At 38.3% G+C, this 14,933-nt stretch overlaps 2 protein-coding genes across 2 annotated transcripts in view; one reads left to right on the top strand and one right to left on the bottom strand.

Moving 5' to 3' along the window:
* Positions 1–3,034: 3,034 nt before the first annotated feature.
* nes (nestin) lies at positions 3,035–10,897 on the bottom strand. Its single transcript, XM_017428569.3, has 4 exons — positions 9,899–10,897; positions 8,634–8,758; positions 6,968–7,041; positions 3,035–6,362 (listed from the first exon to the last, which is right to left on the bottom strand). Exons 1-4 carry the CDS (start codon positions 10,727–10,729, stop codon positions 3,604–3,606), a joined length of 3,789 nt encoding a protein of 1,262 aa, XP_017284058.1. The 5' UTR covers positions 10,730–10,897; the 3' UTR covers positions 3,035–3,603.
* A 1,597-nt stretch (positions 10,898–12,494) lies between these two features.
* LOC108243215 (C-type lectin domain family 12 member B-like) overlaps positions 12,495–14,933 on the top strand; it is an 8,197-nt gene continuing 5,758 nt past the window's right edge. The window contains exon 1 of the mRNA XM_017428504.3: positions 12,495–12,575. The gene's annotated coding sequence lies outside the window, so the exon portion shown is untranslated. The remainder of the gene's footprint in view (positions 12,576–14,933) is intronic.

Below are 14,933 nucleotides of genomic sequence, written 5' to 3'. Positions count from 1 at the left end.
TTTGTAAATCCACACCTTTGATAGTATTTATCAATCATTCATGGATGTAATTTTATACATTTGTTGTATTACTGAGATTTCTCTAACACCCAGCACTGTTGCATGATGTTTTTTTTTTTATATAAAACAAGGGTTAAACCTTTAGTTTCACCTAAAACTCATGAACAATGTGATGTGTGAGACTGCAGTAGCTTTTGTCAGTGTGAGTATGAACACAAATATTCAGGCCATACAGGTTCCTAAGATTATCCTCTCAGATGATCAGAGTTTAAATGCTTTATTCGTGGATCACTGCTGTGGTCTCCCTCATCTCTGATGACTAATAACTTGCAGCTGTTATTAGCAGATTGCACACTGCAGTGCAACCCCTGTTCTATTTTAATGCATCCCTTTGACTGGTGGTTTGATTGGCAGGATTTGATGGTGGTTCTTCAAAGTCACATGCTTGTCCATACAAGGACAAATACTGCGGCGTGAATGGGGCAGAGCGGTCCTGTGATGCAGCTGCACATGATGCAGATAGTTGGAAACAGCAGGCAGCAAGGATCAGCAACAATTCAATAATGTCCCACTATGGAGATGAGCAGTTTTGTCTTTGTTGTGGTTAGATCATTACTCTCTTTTGTCATCTTGCAAAAAATTAAGCGCCTTTACTTTCTATATAGAAATAAGAGAATCAAAGTTAGTAATTGAAACCTTTTTTCAAAGCCTGTGGTTAAGTGGAAGTGAAGGCTTTGTTGGCATTGAAAAAGAATGCTACTGCTACTGATTTGAGCACACTTGCTTTAATTTTATTGTAAGATTGTTGCACACAGAATGGCTGTTCCATGTAGTGGACTTTATAGAATAAGCACCAGTGAATAAGCTTGTTAACTTACCATAACCCTATTGTAAAGCCCCCTGTAGTTTTGCTTTTCGTACAATTCTAAGAATAATTGAATGTGATTGATTGTAGGAATATCATTCAGGACCATAAAACTGGTACCATGAATGTTGATTGGTGCTTTTCTCTTGCAGCTCTTATGTTTCTCCATATTAACTGACCTGAGGTAGACATAGAAAAAGGAAAAGTTGATACACCTCCCCCCCTCCTCAGTCCAGTGCTGCGGTTTCTCCATCAATCACCTATAACACGGGGAGTAAATCAATAGAGATGGATGATAGACGGCAGATGGCCTTCAGAGTGTGTATATGTGCACACATTCACAAAGTGATAAAAGAGGTGTAGGTCTTTGTAAATGCACTTTTAGTAACACACCTCCCCCATGACCAATAGATATTGGTTATAGCTGGACCAATGGACACCGGCCTTAGGGATTTCTGACTTTTTTTTTTTTTTAGATGGAAGTCTTTCTTGATCAAAGAATTGTTGCAAATGACTGTGAAGTAAGAAAAAAAAAACATTATTGCCACCTAAATTGGCTGAAGTTAAAAAAAGACCAGACAAATAAAGATATATTTCAGCTGGTCGTGTTGTTCACACAGAACAAGTTCAGATTTTGCTGATAAGTTTCATCAAACATAATAATACTTCATTAACTGCTTTGCCAAGTTTTGTTGTAACCTGGGAGCTTGTTAGTAAAAACCTGGCATGCAATAAACATGTCAACGAATATCGATATAAACTCAGCAACAAGGTTTTAAGTTGCCAAAGGAAATAATGATTCATGTGACCATGAAGAGAAACATCCCAGGTGGTTAATTAGTTGTGCCAAATGTCTAAAAGTCTGTGTGCTAAGCCAGCCTTACTTTAACTATGTTATTACTTGTATATCCCAAAAGTAATTATTCTCTTGGTAGACTCTATATTGTTATTAGGAGGCCACATTGGTTCAGTATTTTTTAACTCCTTACAAAAAACCTTTTGTAACAGATTAGTAATTATAGACATAGTCACAGTAACAAATCATGTGGTTCACATTTTTTTAGTTATTTCGCTTCTCTTAAAAAAAGTAAATATTTTTTTCTAACCACAATCAGTAATTTTAAAGTGTTTTTATGGGTCAAAATGTTCTATTGATTAGAGATAATGAGCATGCCAGTCAGCTGTCGTAATGGCATTCTTGCGATTCAGCATTGTGACACTGAATGCAACCATCTGCAGTTCTCTCCCTCACTTAATGTCCCACCAAGAAGATTTGGTCACAAAGGAGGTGAGCACGCACTGAAACAGCAATCATTGTTCAGTAAACTGACTGAAAGACGGGGAGGAGGGTGTTAGGCTGGAAATGCATGAAGAAGAGGTGAAGTCACATTGTTTGTACCTTTTCTCACAGATTGGATGAATGCTTGTTGAAAACCCTGGTGGGACTTTGTCGACTCGCCTGCAGCAAGGTCAGTCAAACGGGCATGTTGCCAAGTCCAAGAACACACAAACACACACCCACAGACCTTCACAGCTTTTCATAGTGCAAACCCCAAAGGAAGGATAGTTGGATGCTACTGGAAAGCTGCGAGCAGCTGCTTTCTTCACCTTCTGTCAAAGATACAACTGTTCTCTGAGTCAAAGAGAAACTGTAGTTTTAGAAGTCTCTTATCCTTTCTCTAACAAGTTATTTTGTCTTTTCTTTTTTAAATAACAGACATTTATAATGTTTTCATCATCAGCTTTCTTCTGTTGGTACTCATTTTTGTATTTTATATATCATCCGTCCAGCCATCCATCCATTTCCTTTACCTGTGTTTCCATTCAGGGTCACAGGGGAGCTGGTGCCTATCTCCAGAGGTCATTGTTTGAGACGCAGTGTACACACCAGACAGCTCCCAGGTCTATCACAAGGCATTTTGCTGGTTTTTAGTATCAGTTTTGCATTGTGCAAAAAATATAAATCCTGCATTCTGGGGCTGAATTACTGATCAATATTCTTTTTTTCAGTACTCCACAAAACACACAGTTAATAGATTATTCTATCAGAATGATTACAAATTTCTTAATAATTAATTTAATAAAACAAATGAATAAATAATTCAATGAAATGCATGGATGCATACCACAGACAAAACAAGACTCAAAGATTTCAAACAAGACACAAAGCATATGAAGAGTCTACATTTTATTTTCTACTGTAAATGATTAAATAGACTGTTGGGGGGTAACTAGTTGATTTGGGAGAACCAATCAACTATTCAGTCTACATATGTAAAACATGCAAAGACAAGTGAATCTTTACCTAATGATGTAAAACAGTCACAGTGAAATAGCAGCTCTACAAGGACTCCTACCATCCTGGTCTTATTGATTTCTGTTAGCCAGCAAAATCCGATTTGGCACTCATCAATAACTGCTTTGACTTTCAAATGATTTGCTTTGTTCTTTCTTTATACTTTTCCTTCATGCAAACAAGCCCAATCTTCTTCTATAACATGCACTCTAAAAGACTGAAAATTCTGGACAATAATGAAGAAAGAAATTGTTGGTAAATATGTCCGTTTAAGAAAAGAAATCAGATCTGTGTTGCAATAGTTGGCACATTGGACATCTTGTAGAAATGCACCAAAAATGTCTTTGGTTTTAATGTGAACATATCCTACAGGAACACAAGTTCTCTCCTGACAAATACATTTTGTATCTAAAAGCTAATTTAACCCTAACTCATCACTATATTAGACGGGTTCTTCTCCAGATGACCATGACTCCGCCTCAGCTTCAGATTCTTCAGAATGGACCAACATTTTCTTCACTTCCACATGCGTCTGTTCCTGTTCTTCCACGGCACCCGTGGCTTTAGGTGAGTCAACCTCTGATTTGCAGTTTCCATTAATCACATTTGAGTTTTCCAAATTCCCCCAAACCTTGTTGTCAGCAAATTCTTCATTCTGATTAGTTTGCTCAACTGCTTCATTACAGGCATCCTCTGGTTCATAAGTGGCTCCGCTCTCCAAGGAAGACACCCAGAAATCATTCTTTACATCAGAAGGGAAGAGGCTATGATGGAGGCTGCTATCTGTTACATCTTTCACTATGAAGATGTCATCTTCACTGAGTACACTGTCAGGGAACATTTCAACAGGCTCTTCTTGATAAGTTAAAACATCATCATCAGCTAATTCTGGCATGTTTTCATAGTTTTCATCATGTTTGGTTTGATCTCTGACTTCTAACACTTGTGCTGGCTTTTCTAAAACTTCCCATTCAGCTGTTTCTGCAGGAAACCTGTGGAAGTCTTCAACATCCTCAATGACATTTTCTTGACAATCTTTGGGTGTTTCTTCAGGTAGGACCTCTGTGACCTCTGGGGCAGCAGGTACATCATGTAGGTCTGTTTGATCTGCTTTCACCAGTACCACAGAGTTTGGATCCTCTGGGTTGTTTGTGTCTTCCATATCTTCCATTTCAGGTCTGTTGATGAAATCAGTAAAGCCAGAATGATCTTCCGTTATGTCAGCATCAGGTGCCACGTAGATATTGTTTTCACCCTCTTCCTCTTCTTTCTCTGGCTTGTCCATGGTTTCTTGATCTCCGTCTTGGACTTCCTCTTCAGTTATAGTGTTTGATGGATATGTCACTGCATATGGATCACTAAACATTTGGTTGTCTAAAGCTTGATCTAGAGTTGATGATATGTGTTCATGGTTTTCACTCATTCCAGGCTCACAGGAAGACGAGCCATCTGTTTTTTCTTTTTTAGGCTCTACCTGCTCATTCACCTCCTCAACAAACTTGTCATCCATTTGTAAGATCTCTTCACTGATTTGTTGCTGTGCAGAATGAACACTGTATCTGTCTGTCGACACATTTTCTAATTCCTGTTCCAAGAGTTTGTCTGTCGCCAACTCCTTGTCATAGTCTACATCAGTGTGTACAATGGCTCCCATTAGCTCTTCAGCTTCATTTTCTCCATCAGTCACCACTGTAACATGCTCACTTACTACTGTACCTTGGCTAACATCCCTGTCTTCAACATGAATGTATCCCAGATTATAGTCCTCATCTATTGTTTCCTCTTCAACTTCCTCACACAGATCTTCCATAGTACCAAATGTCTTTGACTTGCCATCACTCCATGTTCCCATTCCTGCCTCATCCATCTTTTTTTCCTGCTCACCTTCGCTGGACTCACTTTCATCAATGTGTGATGCTTGAGTATTGGCATCAGTGTCGTCACTTTTGTATCGAATCAAGGGACGAGTGTCAGCAAGAGTGTTTTCCTGAGCATAGCTGTCACTCTCCAGCTCCGTCCTCCATGACACAGAGACATTCTGAGAGTCCTCTTCATCATTTTCCTCTTCTTTGTTAGGAGATGAAGTATGTCCTGGGTCCAGTGTAGTATCTTGTCCTTCATCTACTTGCATTAGCATCATCGAAGAGGTCAAATTGTCAATCTGAAGAGCTTCTATGTTCTCTTCCTCTGGTTCTTTTGCTGATATGTCTTCCTCTGGCTCAGCATGTTGCTTTTTTTCTTCATTTTTTACTTCATCATCTGTCCTTACATTGACTTTCCTCTCTATGACACTGTCCCATGTATCCATCTCTTCTCCATCTGGGTACAACTTATCCTCAACTTCCTTTCCATTTGTTCCTACCATAGAACTGCTCGATTCTTGTTTTATCGGCACAAAATGATTGTTTGAAATGTTTTCATCTGTATTGTGATCTGCTTCTTGGTTAAAAACTGTTTCTATGGATTCACATTCGGATTCGAGACTGCTTGGTCTGGATTCAAAGATTGGTTCAATGATGGCTTCGGTTTCAGAATCTGATGTGTCCCCTTGCACATGCTCTAACTCTTCATCGACATGCTGTATCCTCATGGAGGCACCATCTTCAGCCTGTGACTGTAGCACATCTTCTTTTTCACTTTTTACCTCAAAGGCCACCTGTTCCAGTTCATCCGAGACTGGGTTGAGTTCTTCTGTCTCTTGAAAACTGCGCAATGTAAGGCTTGGTGTTGTGAAGTCATAGAGATCAGCTTCATCATCTAAAGGTGGCTCATTTCTGAGGCCAGACTCAACCTTCTGACTAACAACTGACTCAGTCACTATTTGTTCCTCAGCAAGTTCAACATCAGCAATGTTCCTCTTCTCTTCAACATGTGCCTCTTGCTCATTAGAAGGCAATAAAGGCTCTGCATCTGTGACTTTCTCATGCTCCTCCTGTGATCTAAAGTTTTTAGCATCTTTATCCTGAACACTTTTTGGATAACAGCTGTCTAATGTTACTGATTTTATTGTATCTGTCTCTGCAAGTTTACTTGAGAATTTTGGGGTTTCATTTAAAGTTGCAGGTTTTGTACTCCTGACTTGTGTGGCCATTCCTTTGGATCCGGTTATGCTGAGGACAGATGAGGGGGAAGAGGTCTTGAAGCTAGCAGACAGCTGGGTCTGGTAATTCTTTTTAACCCCATGAGGTCTCAAGACTGCATCTGTGGAAAAGAGAACTCATGAATAAACAATGAACTAAGCTACTGTAATAATTATGACATGTACAGATGCCTCATGAACATATGGAGATTAAATTAAAGAAACCTTATCACTTCAGAAATTCTACAAAATATTATATATTGTGAGACATCTGATATTCCCATAGAATACTGACTGGTGTGATGGAATAAATAAGGGGACTCTACATCACTAAAGCATTATTAAAATGCATGTTCTCAAGTCAGTTTGAACACTAATGGGGAGATATTGATCGTCATTTCCTTTCATTGCAGTCCAGGATATGGGAAAGCAAAGGCGTACAACTCAATAACCAGTGGGGAATTTGGTGGCTAATATTACAGGACCCAAAGTGCCTACCTCAGCCCCCTTCTTCAAACCATCACCCCACCACTAGTCTCCAGTAAGACAAATTCGATTACAATCCCCATCAAACATGCCTCCCACTCAGAGGAGCTTTTACTTAGACAAAGTGAAATGATACTTTGAGAAAAAGGGAGTATCAAAGTACATGGAGGAATAGATTCATGTGACAGATCACAGCATCAGTAAAATGACAGCCATAATGCCTATTCTTTACTTTGATTACCTCTGATGGAAATATTTCTTGGCTTCTGTGACAAAGTCACGTCTGTCCCGAGGCCTTCACTGTCCAGCAGAGCCCTGTGGAAACAAACAACATGAGAAAAATTTAATTCTAAAGTTGCTCAGCTTTTAACACACATGAACAATGTGAAGTTTAAAGATTTGGTGGAGCCTTAAAGTAGTGAATGCTGACGTGATGCTGCACACAGAGCTGTGGGTGGGAAGAGGAGTGCTGCTCTGGAGCAGCAGCACACTGAGATCTGTTGTTATGGTAATGAAGGAAAGGCCCCATCTATTGAGGAGCCATCTGCAGTGCACAAACCTCTACCATCAATTCCTTCTCACCACACACACACACACACACTCACACTCACACAAAGCCACAAATGACAGCAGATATTGCAAGCAGCTCATGCAGCACTAATACAATTGTTTCTATTCACACATGTGGATCACCACAGCCTCCATTCCTGCACATATTATCAGCTACATTGATCCAATTTATTCAAAATATAAAAAGGCATTGTTGAAATAAAATTAATTATAACAAAAGCTTCACATAAACTAAATGATTTTGAGATTTGTCCTCTAGTCATGTCCTCTCCCCACCTGCTCCCCTGTGCTGTTACTCTAGACTCCCATAGCTCATAAATCGGTAGCTTCTCACAGAAAAGAGCAAAGGGTCAATACTCTGAGGAGGGGGGAGAAAGGAGACACTACTATAGAACTATATAATGGATATGTTACTCTGTTCAAGACATGAGATGCTGATGTTAGAATGACGCCAGTCCAGACGGCTGTTCTTGCTGCAGACAGCTCTTTATCAGCTTCTCATTCTGATGTATGTGTTTGTTTCCGAGCAGCAGCTTCTGAATGTGTTTAAGCTGTTGTGTAAACCACAGTAGAAGTTGGGTATAATACTGTCCTGTTATCCAACAATTATATACATATATATATATATATATATATATATATATATATATATATATATATATATATATATATATTAGTTAAATAAATTTCAAATTCATTACATATACTAAATGAACAAGTGAATCGGTTTCAAGTTCCCAGAGCAAAGTACTAGTCCTTAAATACCTTATTTGCTGTCAAAACCCCAAAGATGTTTATTTTACAAAAGTAATAAAAATGAAGATTCAAGCAGCATGGTAGAATTAAAATTGTTTAAAAGGCAACATGCAAAAGTTTAAAGGTATTTATTGCAGAGTATTAAATCAAACATAAAAACAGCATCAAGAGCTATATCAAATGGTGCTGTTTAAACGAGTTTACTCCAGTCGTTTTCCAGATATATTGAATTCAATTCTGAAATGCACACTCGTTGCAAAGAAATCCATCAGCTGAATCTGCCAAAAAACACATGGAAGCTGGAGTCATAAAACCAACCTACTTAGGATTGGCCATAATCTGAGTAGGTAAACAAATATGGTAGACAAATTTATTGTTTGACCTATTTTCAGTCACTTTGGTTCTTACGATAGGCAAAGAAATTCACATGGTAGTTGGCATCTGGTCACAAATTTTGCTCAGAAATTTTTCTAATTTAAAAACACATAAACCATCCATGAGAAAAATATTGTGCAAATTTTGTTTTTTGTCTTTCTGATAATTTTTTTCAATAATCCTGAGCAGCGCTCTGGTCTGTGTACCTGTACGTTGTTACTTCCAGGCAGAGTGACATCTTCAGCTGCAACAGGCCACGGTTCTCCTGGAGGAGGTGATCAATTTGCTGGGCCAGCTCTGCCTTCTCCATCTCCAAATCCTCTAAGTGCTCCTACACAAACAGGAAGTCAAACAGGAAAAGGAAGCAGGTAAAAACAATAACCTAACACTTTTTGTGCAGTTTACCATGAAAATAAGCCGACTGTTTTGCTGTCAGTCATACTCTGTGGTTTGAAGAACAAAAGAATTCAGAGTAGTAAAAACCACACAAATTAACATTTCAAATCCAACCTGCCACATTAACATTTTAAAAGATCCATCCTTGTTTTAGAACTGACAAAAACTTCTGAGCTTCAGGTACAACACTACTCAGATCTCACAGTGACTCAGAACTAATTCCAACAACCCCAATCCTGAAATATGTACCTCTCATTTGCTTTCATACCCAAATGTTATTATTGCATCAGAATTTTAAATGAGCCAAGAGATCACAGCTCCCTGAAAGAGGAGCTCAACAAAGCTGTGTTAAGGCCCTTTTTTCCTGACATTTATGTAATAAAACATGTTTGAATATTATGTGTAAAAGTTTTCCTTAAAATGCAGTGTACAAATTTCTCCGGCACTTGATAAAATCAGATGAATTTGCTTTCAACAGTAGATGTGCCTAAACTACAGTTTGTCTGACCTCAGGTCTGAAGCTATTACTTTTGAAGTGTTCACACTGAGCTGTGGCTTGTTATTTCTTTATCCTCAGCTAAAAAATTTTGTTGTTTCACATTTTAACCAAACTAATTACACATTGCCTGGACAGTCAGTGCTAACTTCATGGGGACTGCTCGGAATCAAGTCAGGTCCCCAACTTGCTAGTTTTCCGAAACCTCAAAAGAATAGACTATTTATAGGATCTGACTTTACCAATAATACTTTATGCTTTGAAAAGCTCTCTGAAGTAAAACTGCATACTGACTTACAAAAATGGTCTTTTGTTATAACAAAGTTATATCAACATATCATCTGTTTAACACTGCCATAAATCTTATTATTGCGTAATAACCTATTAGGATTTGTGGTACCTAAGAAGTAAATGGTCTTTTTTTACCTTAATCTGAGAATCTTCATGTGATCTTAATTAGTAAATATTCTTTAATTATATCTATCTGCCAAAGAAAAACTTGAAAAATAAACTAATGAGTCAAGATCAATGTTACTGTTTATACCATTTTCATTGCAGTGGCAGCAAGAGGCTACTTACCTGGAGGTGTTGGATCTCCTGGTAATGTTCCTCTCTGCGTTGGGCTACAGTCTTCTCCAGATTCAGCCTCACATCCTGAGATGAAGCGATCTCTTTCTCCAGGGTTTGAAGCTTCAATTGGCTCTCATGTTTCTCCTGGTAAACGTGATTCAAACGGCTCCTGGCCTGATCGAGTGACTCCTCTAACCGAGCTAACTGGCCCTGATAGGCCCCTGCAGCCTCCTGCCACGCTCTGGTTGCCCTCTGGGAAAACTCGTGCCCCATCCTGAGGAGGTCTGGTGTCTGGTTGGCTCTTTTAGCCCGAGTTAGCGGCATTGTGGCATTGGATTGGATTACTGTGGCCTCCAAATGAGCCACTTCTTCCTCATGGGTTTGAATGAGAAGTCCCATTTCATGCTCCAGCTGATTGACCTTCTCCCTGAGCCAGATCTGTGCCCTTTCTTCCTCCTGCAGCTCCTTTCTGCTTTGCTCCAGCTTTGATTTGACTATCACTTTGGCCTGAGCTTCCCTCTGTCTTTGCAGCTCTAAGGCTTGGAGCTCCTCGTTCATCTTCTCCACTTCCAGCTCTGTGAGGACCCTCTCCCTCCAGACTGCATCCACTTCCAGCCTCGCCTGCTGCAGCTCTTCTTCTAAGCCTCTCCTACGTGTCAGGGCCCCCTGATTGTTGTGTCTCAGAGCTTTGATCTCATTTGCAAGCTGCTCATTTTCCTCCTCTAGAAGTTTGACCCGATTCAGGTAGGTTTCCAGGCGTCTGTTCAGGTTCAGCATCTGTTGCTTCTCCTCACCGAGATGGTTTGGGTGAAAGATTTTGTGCACACTTTGAAACTCCATGTCAGTATTGGAAAAGAAAAAAGACCAAAGCGTCACTCAGAAGTGCACAGATTAGGATTTGGCAGTCGGCTGTGTCTCTGTTTCCAGGCCTGAGTCAGCATGTGGGGTTTTCTTGTGTGTGAGGGAAGCTCCCGTGAGGCTCTGGTGGTGTGACTGCCAGCAAGAGACTCTCCTTTTCATACTGGGCTTAATGAAAGGGGCTGGGCACTTGGACATGAGGGGAGGAGGAATAGAGAGGGAGGAGACTGGAAGCTGGAGAGGGAGGAGGGATGCCGAGGGAGGGAGGGAGATGAGGGAAAATATTGAAGATGAGATGGAGAGCTGTGATAAGAAGAGAGAAGTAGATGGGAAAGAGCAGGCAGGGCCAGTGATGCAATTTACAAGATTAACTCTTTCCCAGCTGGTACTTTTTCCAGTTTAAGATCCAACTTTAAACGTGTGATTGACAGGATGTCGAGCGCTTCTTTTTTATTTGCTGTTTTGGCTTATTTTTGCCCAAAGGAAAAAAATAATTGCCCATCAACAAAAAATAATCAAAGTCACCAATTCCGTATTGGGTCACGACTCTGTAGTGTTGTTTTAAGATATATTTCAACTGAATAAAATCTGTTGTTTTACTTGAGTTAACATTATCTTAAAGCTAGAAATGAAAAAAATGACATGCAGTTTTGTTTAAAGGGCCTTGAACTATTATTTACTTAAACACTTACAATGGAGTTTGGCTCCTTTTAAGAAATATTTATTTAAAAGCTACATTGACCATTAATTTAACGTCTCACATACTGTACAAATACAAGAAATCCAGTCTCTAAATGTATCCGTTTTTAGTAAGCTACTGTCTTAAAACTTCCTGAACTATAAAAGTAATATTTGACAGGATTGCTGTGTGAGTACATCCAGTAACTGGTAACAAAATACAACTTCATGCTGCTCTATGTCAATATTTCAAAGAGTCGGAGTTAAAAAAAACCCAAACTAAGACACATTATCCAAACATCCTTTGCAAAACTTTGGATTCCTAATCAACCTAAAAGCAGTTTATATTCTTTTTTCTAAAAAATATGTCCATGCTACATGAAGATGTGGAGTAAAGATCATATTTTTAGATGCAACACAAATGATCTGTTAGCCAAAAGCAGAAGTCTGACACTGAGAGAGGCTGAGAAAGAGCTACTGTGTTATTGATTACACTTCTCTGTTCAAGCCCTCAGACGCTGTTGTATTCCTGTCTACAAGTCATCAAATTAAACAAATAAAACTGGATGTTAGCTACGCTTCAGTGGTTTTCAAATCTTAAAACCAACCACAGTTAGAAATGTACATTTTATGCTTGTGCATGAAGAAAGGAAATTGTACAACTAATTTTCTATAAAAGTGAATCTTTGTTAATGAGAGAATCCTCCGGTGACAGGTTGAATGTTTTTAAGTAACGTTTTAGACCATTCGTCAGTACTGGATAGAGAAAAATAATGCCTGTGTAAATTGAAAAAATAAGAAATAAAAATCCACCTTCCTAAAACCAGTGAAGGCTTTAACGAGAACAGACTGGAATGGGAAAATTATTTAGTGACTTTATTATGGGATTTAGCTAGCTCTGCTAACTATAATACTGTATACTGTACTACCAAACAGTCCAATAAGAGGTCCAGTCTTTGTTCAGCTTCAGCACAGTTTGTCTTACCTACTCACAACACACAAGCTGTGGATGAGTTCGCAGGCTCATTTTCTCACATGCGAGGTGGTATTTTCTACCAAAAGCAGAAGTTCTAAACATTCAGAGCTGTTAAAGACAGACTTGTCACAGAGGAAACATCTACTTCTCCTGCGTGATGCTCTGTTGCTCAAGGTAAGCGGTATTTCTGTCTGTCACATCAAATTTCTCAGCAGGACTGTAAAGATGTCTGAGGAGGAGGTTAGCTATGCTTCAGTGGTTTGTAAAAATGAGGTAAAATCCCAATCAAAAGGAAAGTTCATGTTTAAGTTATGAATGAATGAAGCTATCTAAAAATACTTAGAACTGTAGCTTCCAACAAGAAATATTTTTATTTCAATTAACAAGTCAGTAACTTGACGTTACTAACAAGTCAGTAACGTGTGAATGTCAAACACTGACAATTTAATTAAATAAAGGGAAGTAAAGTTTCTGCTGATCTGGTGTGGCATATGAACATTATAAATAAAAAATAAGCTTTGAATGATATTATCAGGATTGCTTAAGGGTTTGCAAGATTTTTGTGGGGGTTTTTTTACCTGAGAAATCTATAGCAATGCTTTGAGAGTTATTTTCACTCAGTTGTGTGGATATATTTTTTTATCAATCCTATAACTTTGTCTTGAATGCATTTATAGAAAATAAAATAGCTTTGATTTTTTTAGTTTAATGGTTTAGAATCCAACAGGAAAAGAATGGAGAATAAAAAGAGCCAAAGTGAGACATTATATCAGGTTTGTGATTTCCAAACCTGATTAGAACTTTCCTTTAGGTTACTTTTGTGATACTAACAACACATTTATAAGTGTTTCAAAAACACATTACCAATATCTGTTAAGAAACATGTTTTTATTTTGAGTTGTTTCACAAGTGCATAAATGAGTTAAACCAGATCAAAGTGAACCAAACAACTTTGATGGAAGAAAATCACAATGTGTAATGTCTGTTAAAGACAAAGAGTGATTTCAGCAAACTGTGGTGAGAAGAATCTGTTAAACGAAGGCTTTATTTGTTTGAAGATTAAATATTCAGACTTTGAGATGTTAACAAAACATTTTCACATGTAAATAAAAGCAAAAGTTAGACAATTGGGACAAGTTAGTCTTTTAAATGTTGGAGTAATAGATAATGTTATAGGTTTAAATTTGCTTGTTTTGTTTGTCATACTGGGTGAAAATGTTCTTCAACACTGTTGTTGTTGTTGACTGTTTGCTGTAATTTGTCTATTAAAGATCCATGATGCCTAATTTTATTCCCCAGCAGTAAACAAATAAAATTCACTTGTTTCACATTCATCTTAGTGCAAAAAGATTCCGATTTGAAAAGAACTGTAGCATTTCTGTTTGTTACCATGTTCTTCTGAGTGGATATGGGTTCCTGCTGAAGGTCAATGTGTTTTTGTGTTTTCAGGTAAAAGGAGAAGTTGGCCGCTGGTGCTCTTTATGGGTTTAAACTAAAGAAAAAAAATACAGACTTTTTTTTTTTTTAAAAAGCAGTCATTAGTTTCTTGCTAAAAACCAAACTGTCTAAACTGAAAAGCAGAACTAAAAACCGTAAAGTTGTGTGATGTTTTGGTTTGTGTTCTCACTGACATATACACTTTTAAAAACTTGTTAGACAAATGTTTAAAATAATTATTGGTGGTTGCTTAATTTTAGAATTTTTAAAAAATATCCCAGGTAATTCTGCAGTAAATTACAATTTAAGCATACATTTGTTTGATATAAATTGATGTTTGTCTTTTGTTGCCGTAATAAAGACCAAGACCAGGGTTTCCTGCACACAATTAGCTGCAGCAGCTTGTTTTTCCGTCTCAAGGACGGCTACTACCTAATCTGTCATGATGTCCTGGAGTCTTCGGTCTCCCTCACCCCACAGACACAACTGTTCTTTATGATTATTTTATCATAAGCTAAGCGTAACCTCATTTTAGCAATCAAATCATTTTAGCAATATCAAAGTTTGTTTATATTTTACCGTTTGAACTGCACTACCATTTAGTATTTATACAAGCTTTAAATGTTTGCACCTTTGTGAGGTCCCTTTGAATAAAACACGTTATAAGGCTGTAATGAGTTTAACAGAAATGAGAGATGAACACAGACCATACTTTACAATTCAATTCAATTCAGTTCAAAAATACTCATTAATCCCAAAGGGAAATTAAATAATACACTTCCTAGTTTACCAGTAATAAACTAGTAAGTGCTACTAAATAGAATAATCTCACTTGTCCATCTGTTTCTGGATCACCTGAATGACTGTGGGACAAGTGTGCAGATAAAATAAATAAAATGTTTGTTATGTTTTTTAAACTTAATGGTTTAGTGTTAGATAAGTATCCATCCATCCATCCATTCTCTTCCGCTTATCCGGGGTCGGGTCGCGGGGGCAGCAGCCTAAGCAGGGAGACCCAGACTTCCCTCTCCCCAGCCACTTGGGCCAGCTCCTCCAGGGGAATCCCAAGGCGTTCCCAGGCCAGCTGAGAAACAT

Source organism: Kryptolebias marmoratus, linkage group LG16 (genome assembly GCF_001649575.2).
Source record: "Kryptolebias marmoratus isolate JLee-2015 linkage group LG16, ASM164957v2, whole genome shotgun sequence".
NCBI lineage: Eukaryota > Metazoa > Chordata > Actinopteri > Cyprinodontiformes > Rivulidae > Kryptolebias > Kryptolebias marmoratus.
The sequence above is the reverse complement of the archived record's forward strand: the minus strand, read 5'-3'. Positions and strand labels throughout refer to the sequence as shown.

What these genes read in the sequence shown, in the direction of transcription:
- nes (XM_017428569.3), bottom strand. Translation starts at nt 10,729, where the DNA reads ATGGAGTTTCAAAGTGTGCACAAAATCTTTCACCCAAACCATCTCGGT. An exon ending in CTGGAAGTAACAACGTACAG is followed by an intron (nt 7,042 to 8,633) that starts GTACACAGACCA and finishes TTGTTTCCACAG; the next exon opens with GGCTCTGCTGGACAGTGAAG. An exon ending in AAGAAATATTTCCATCAGAG is followed by an intron (nt 6,363 to 6,967) that starts GTAATCAAAGTA and finishes TCTTTTCCACAG; the next exon opens with ATGCAGTCTTGAGACCTCAT.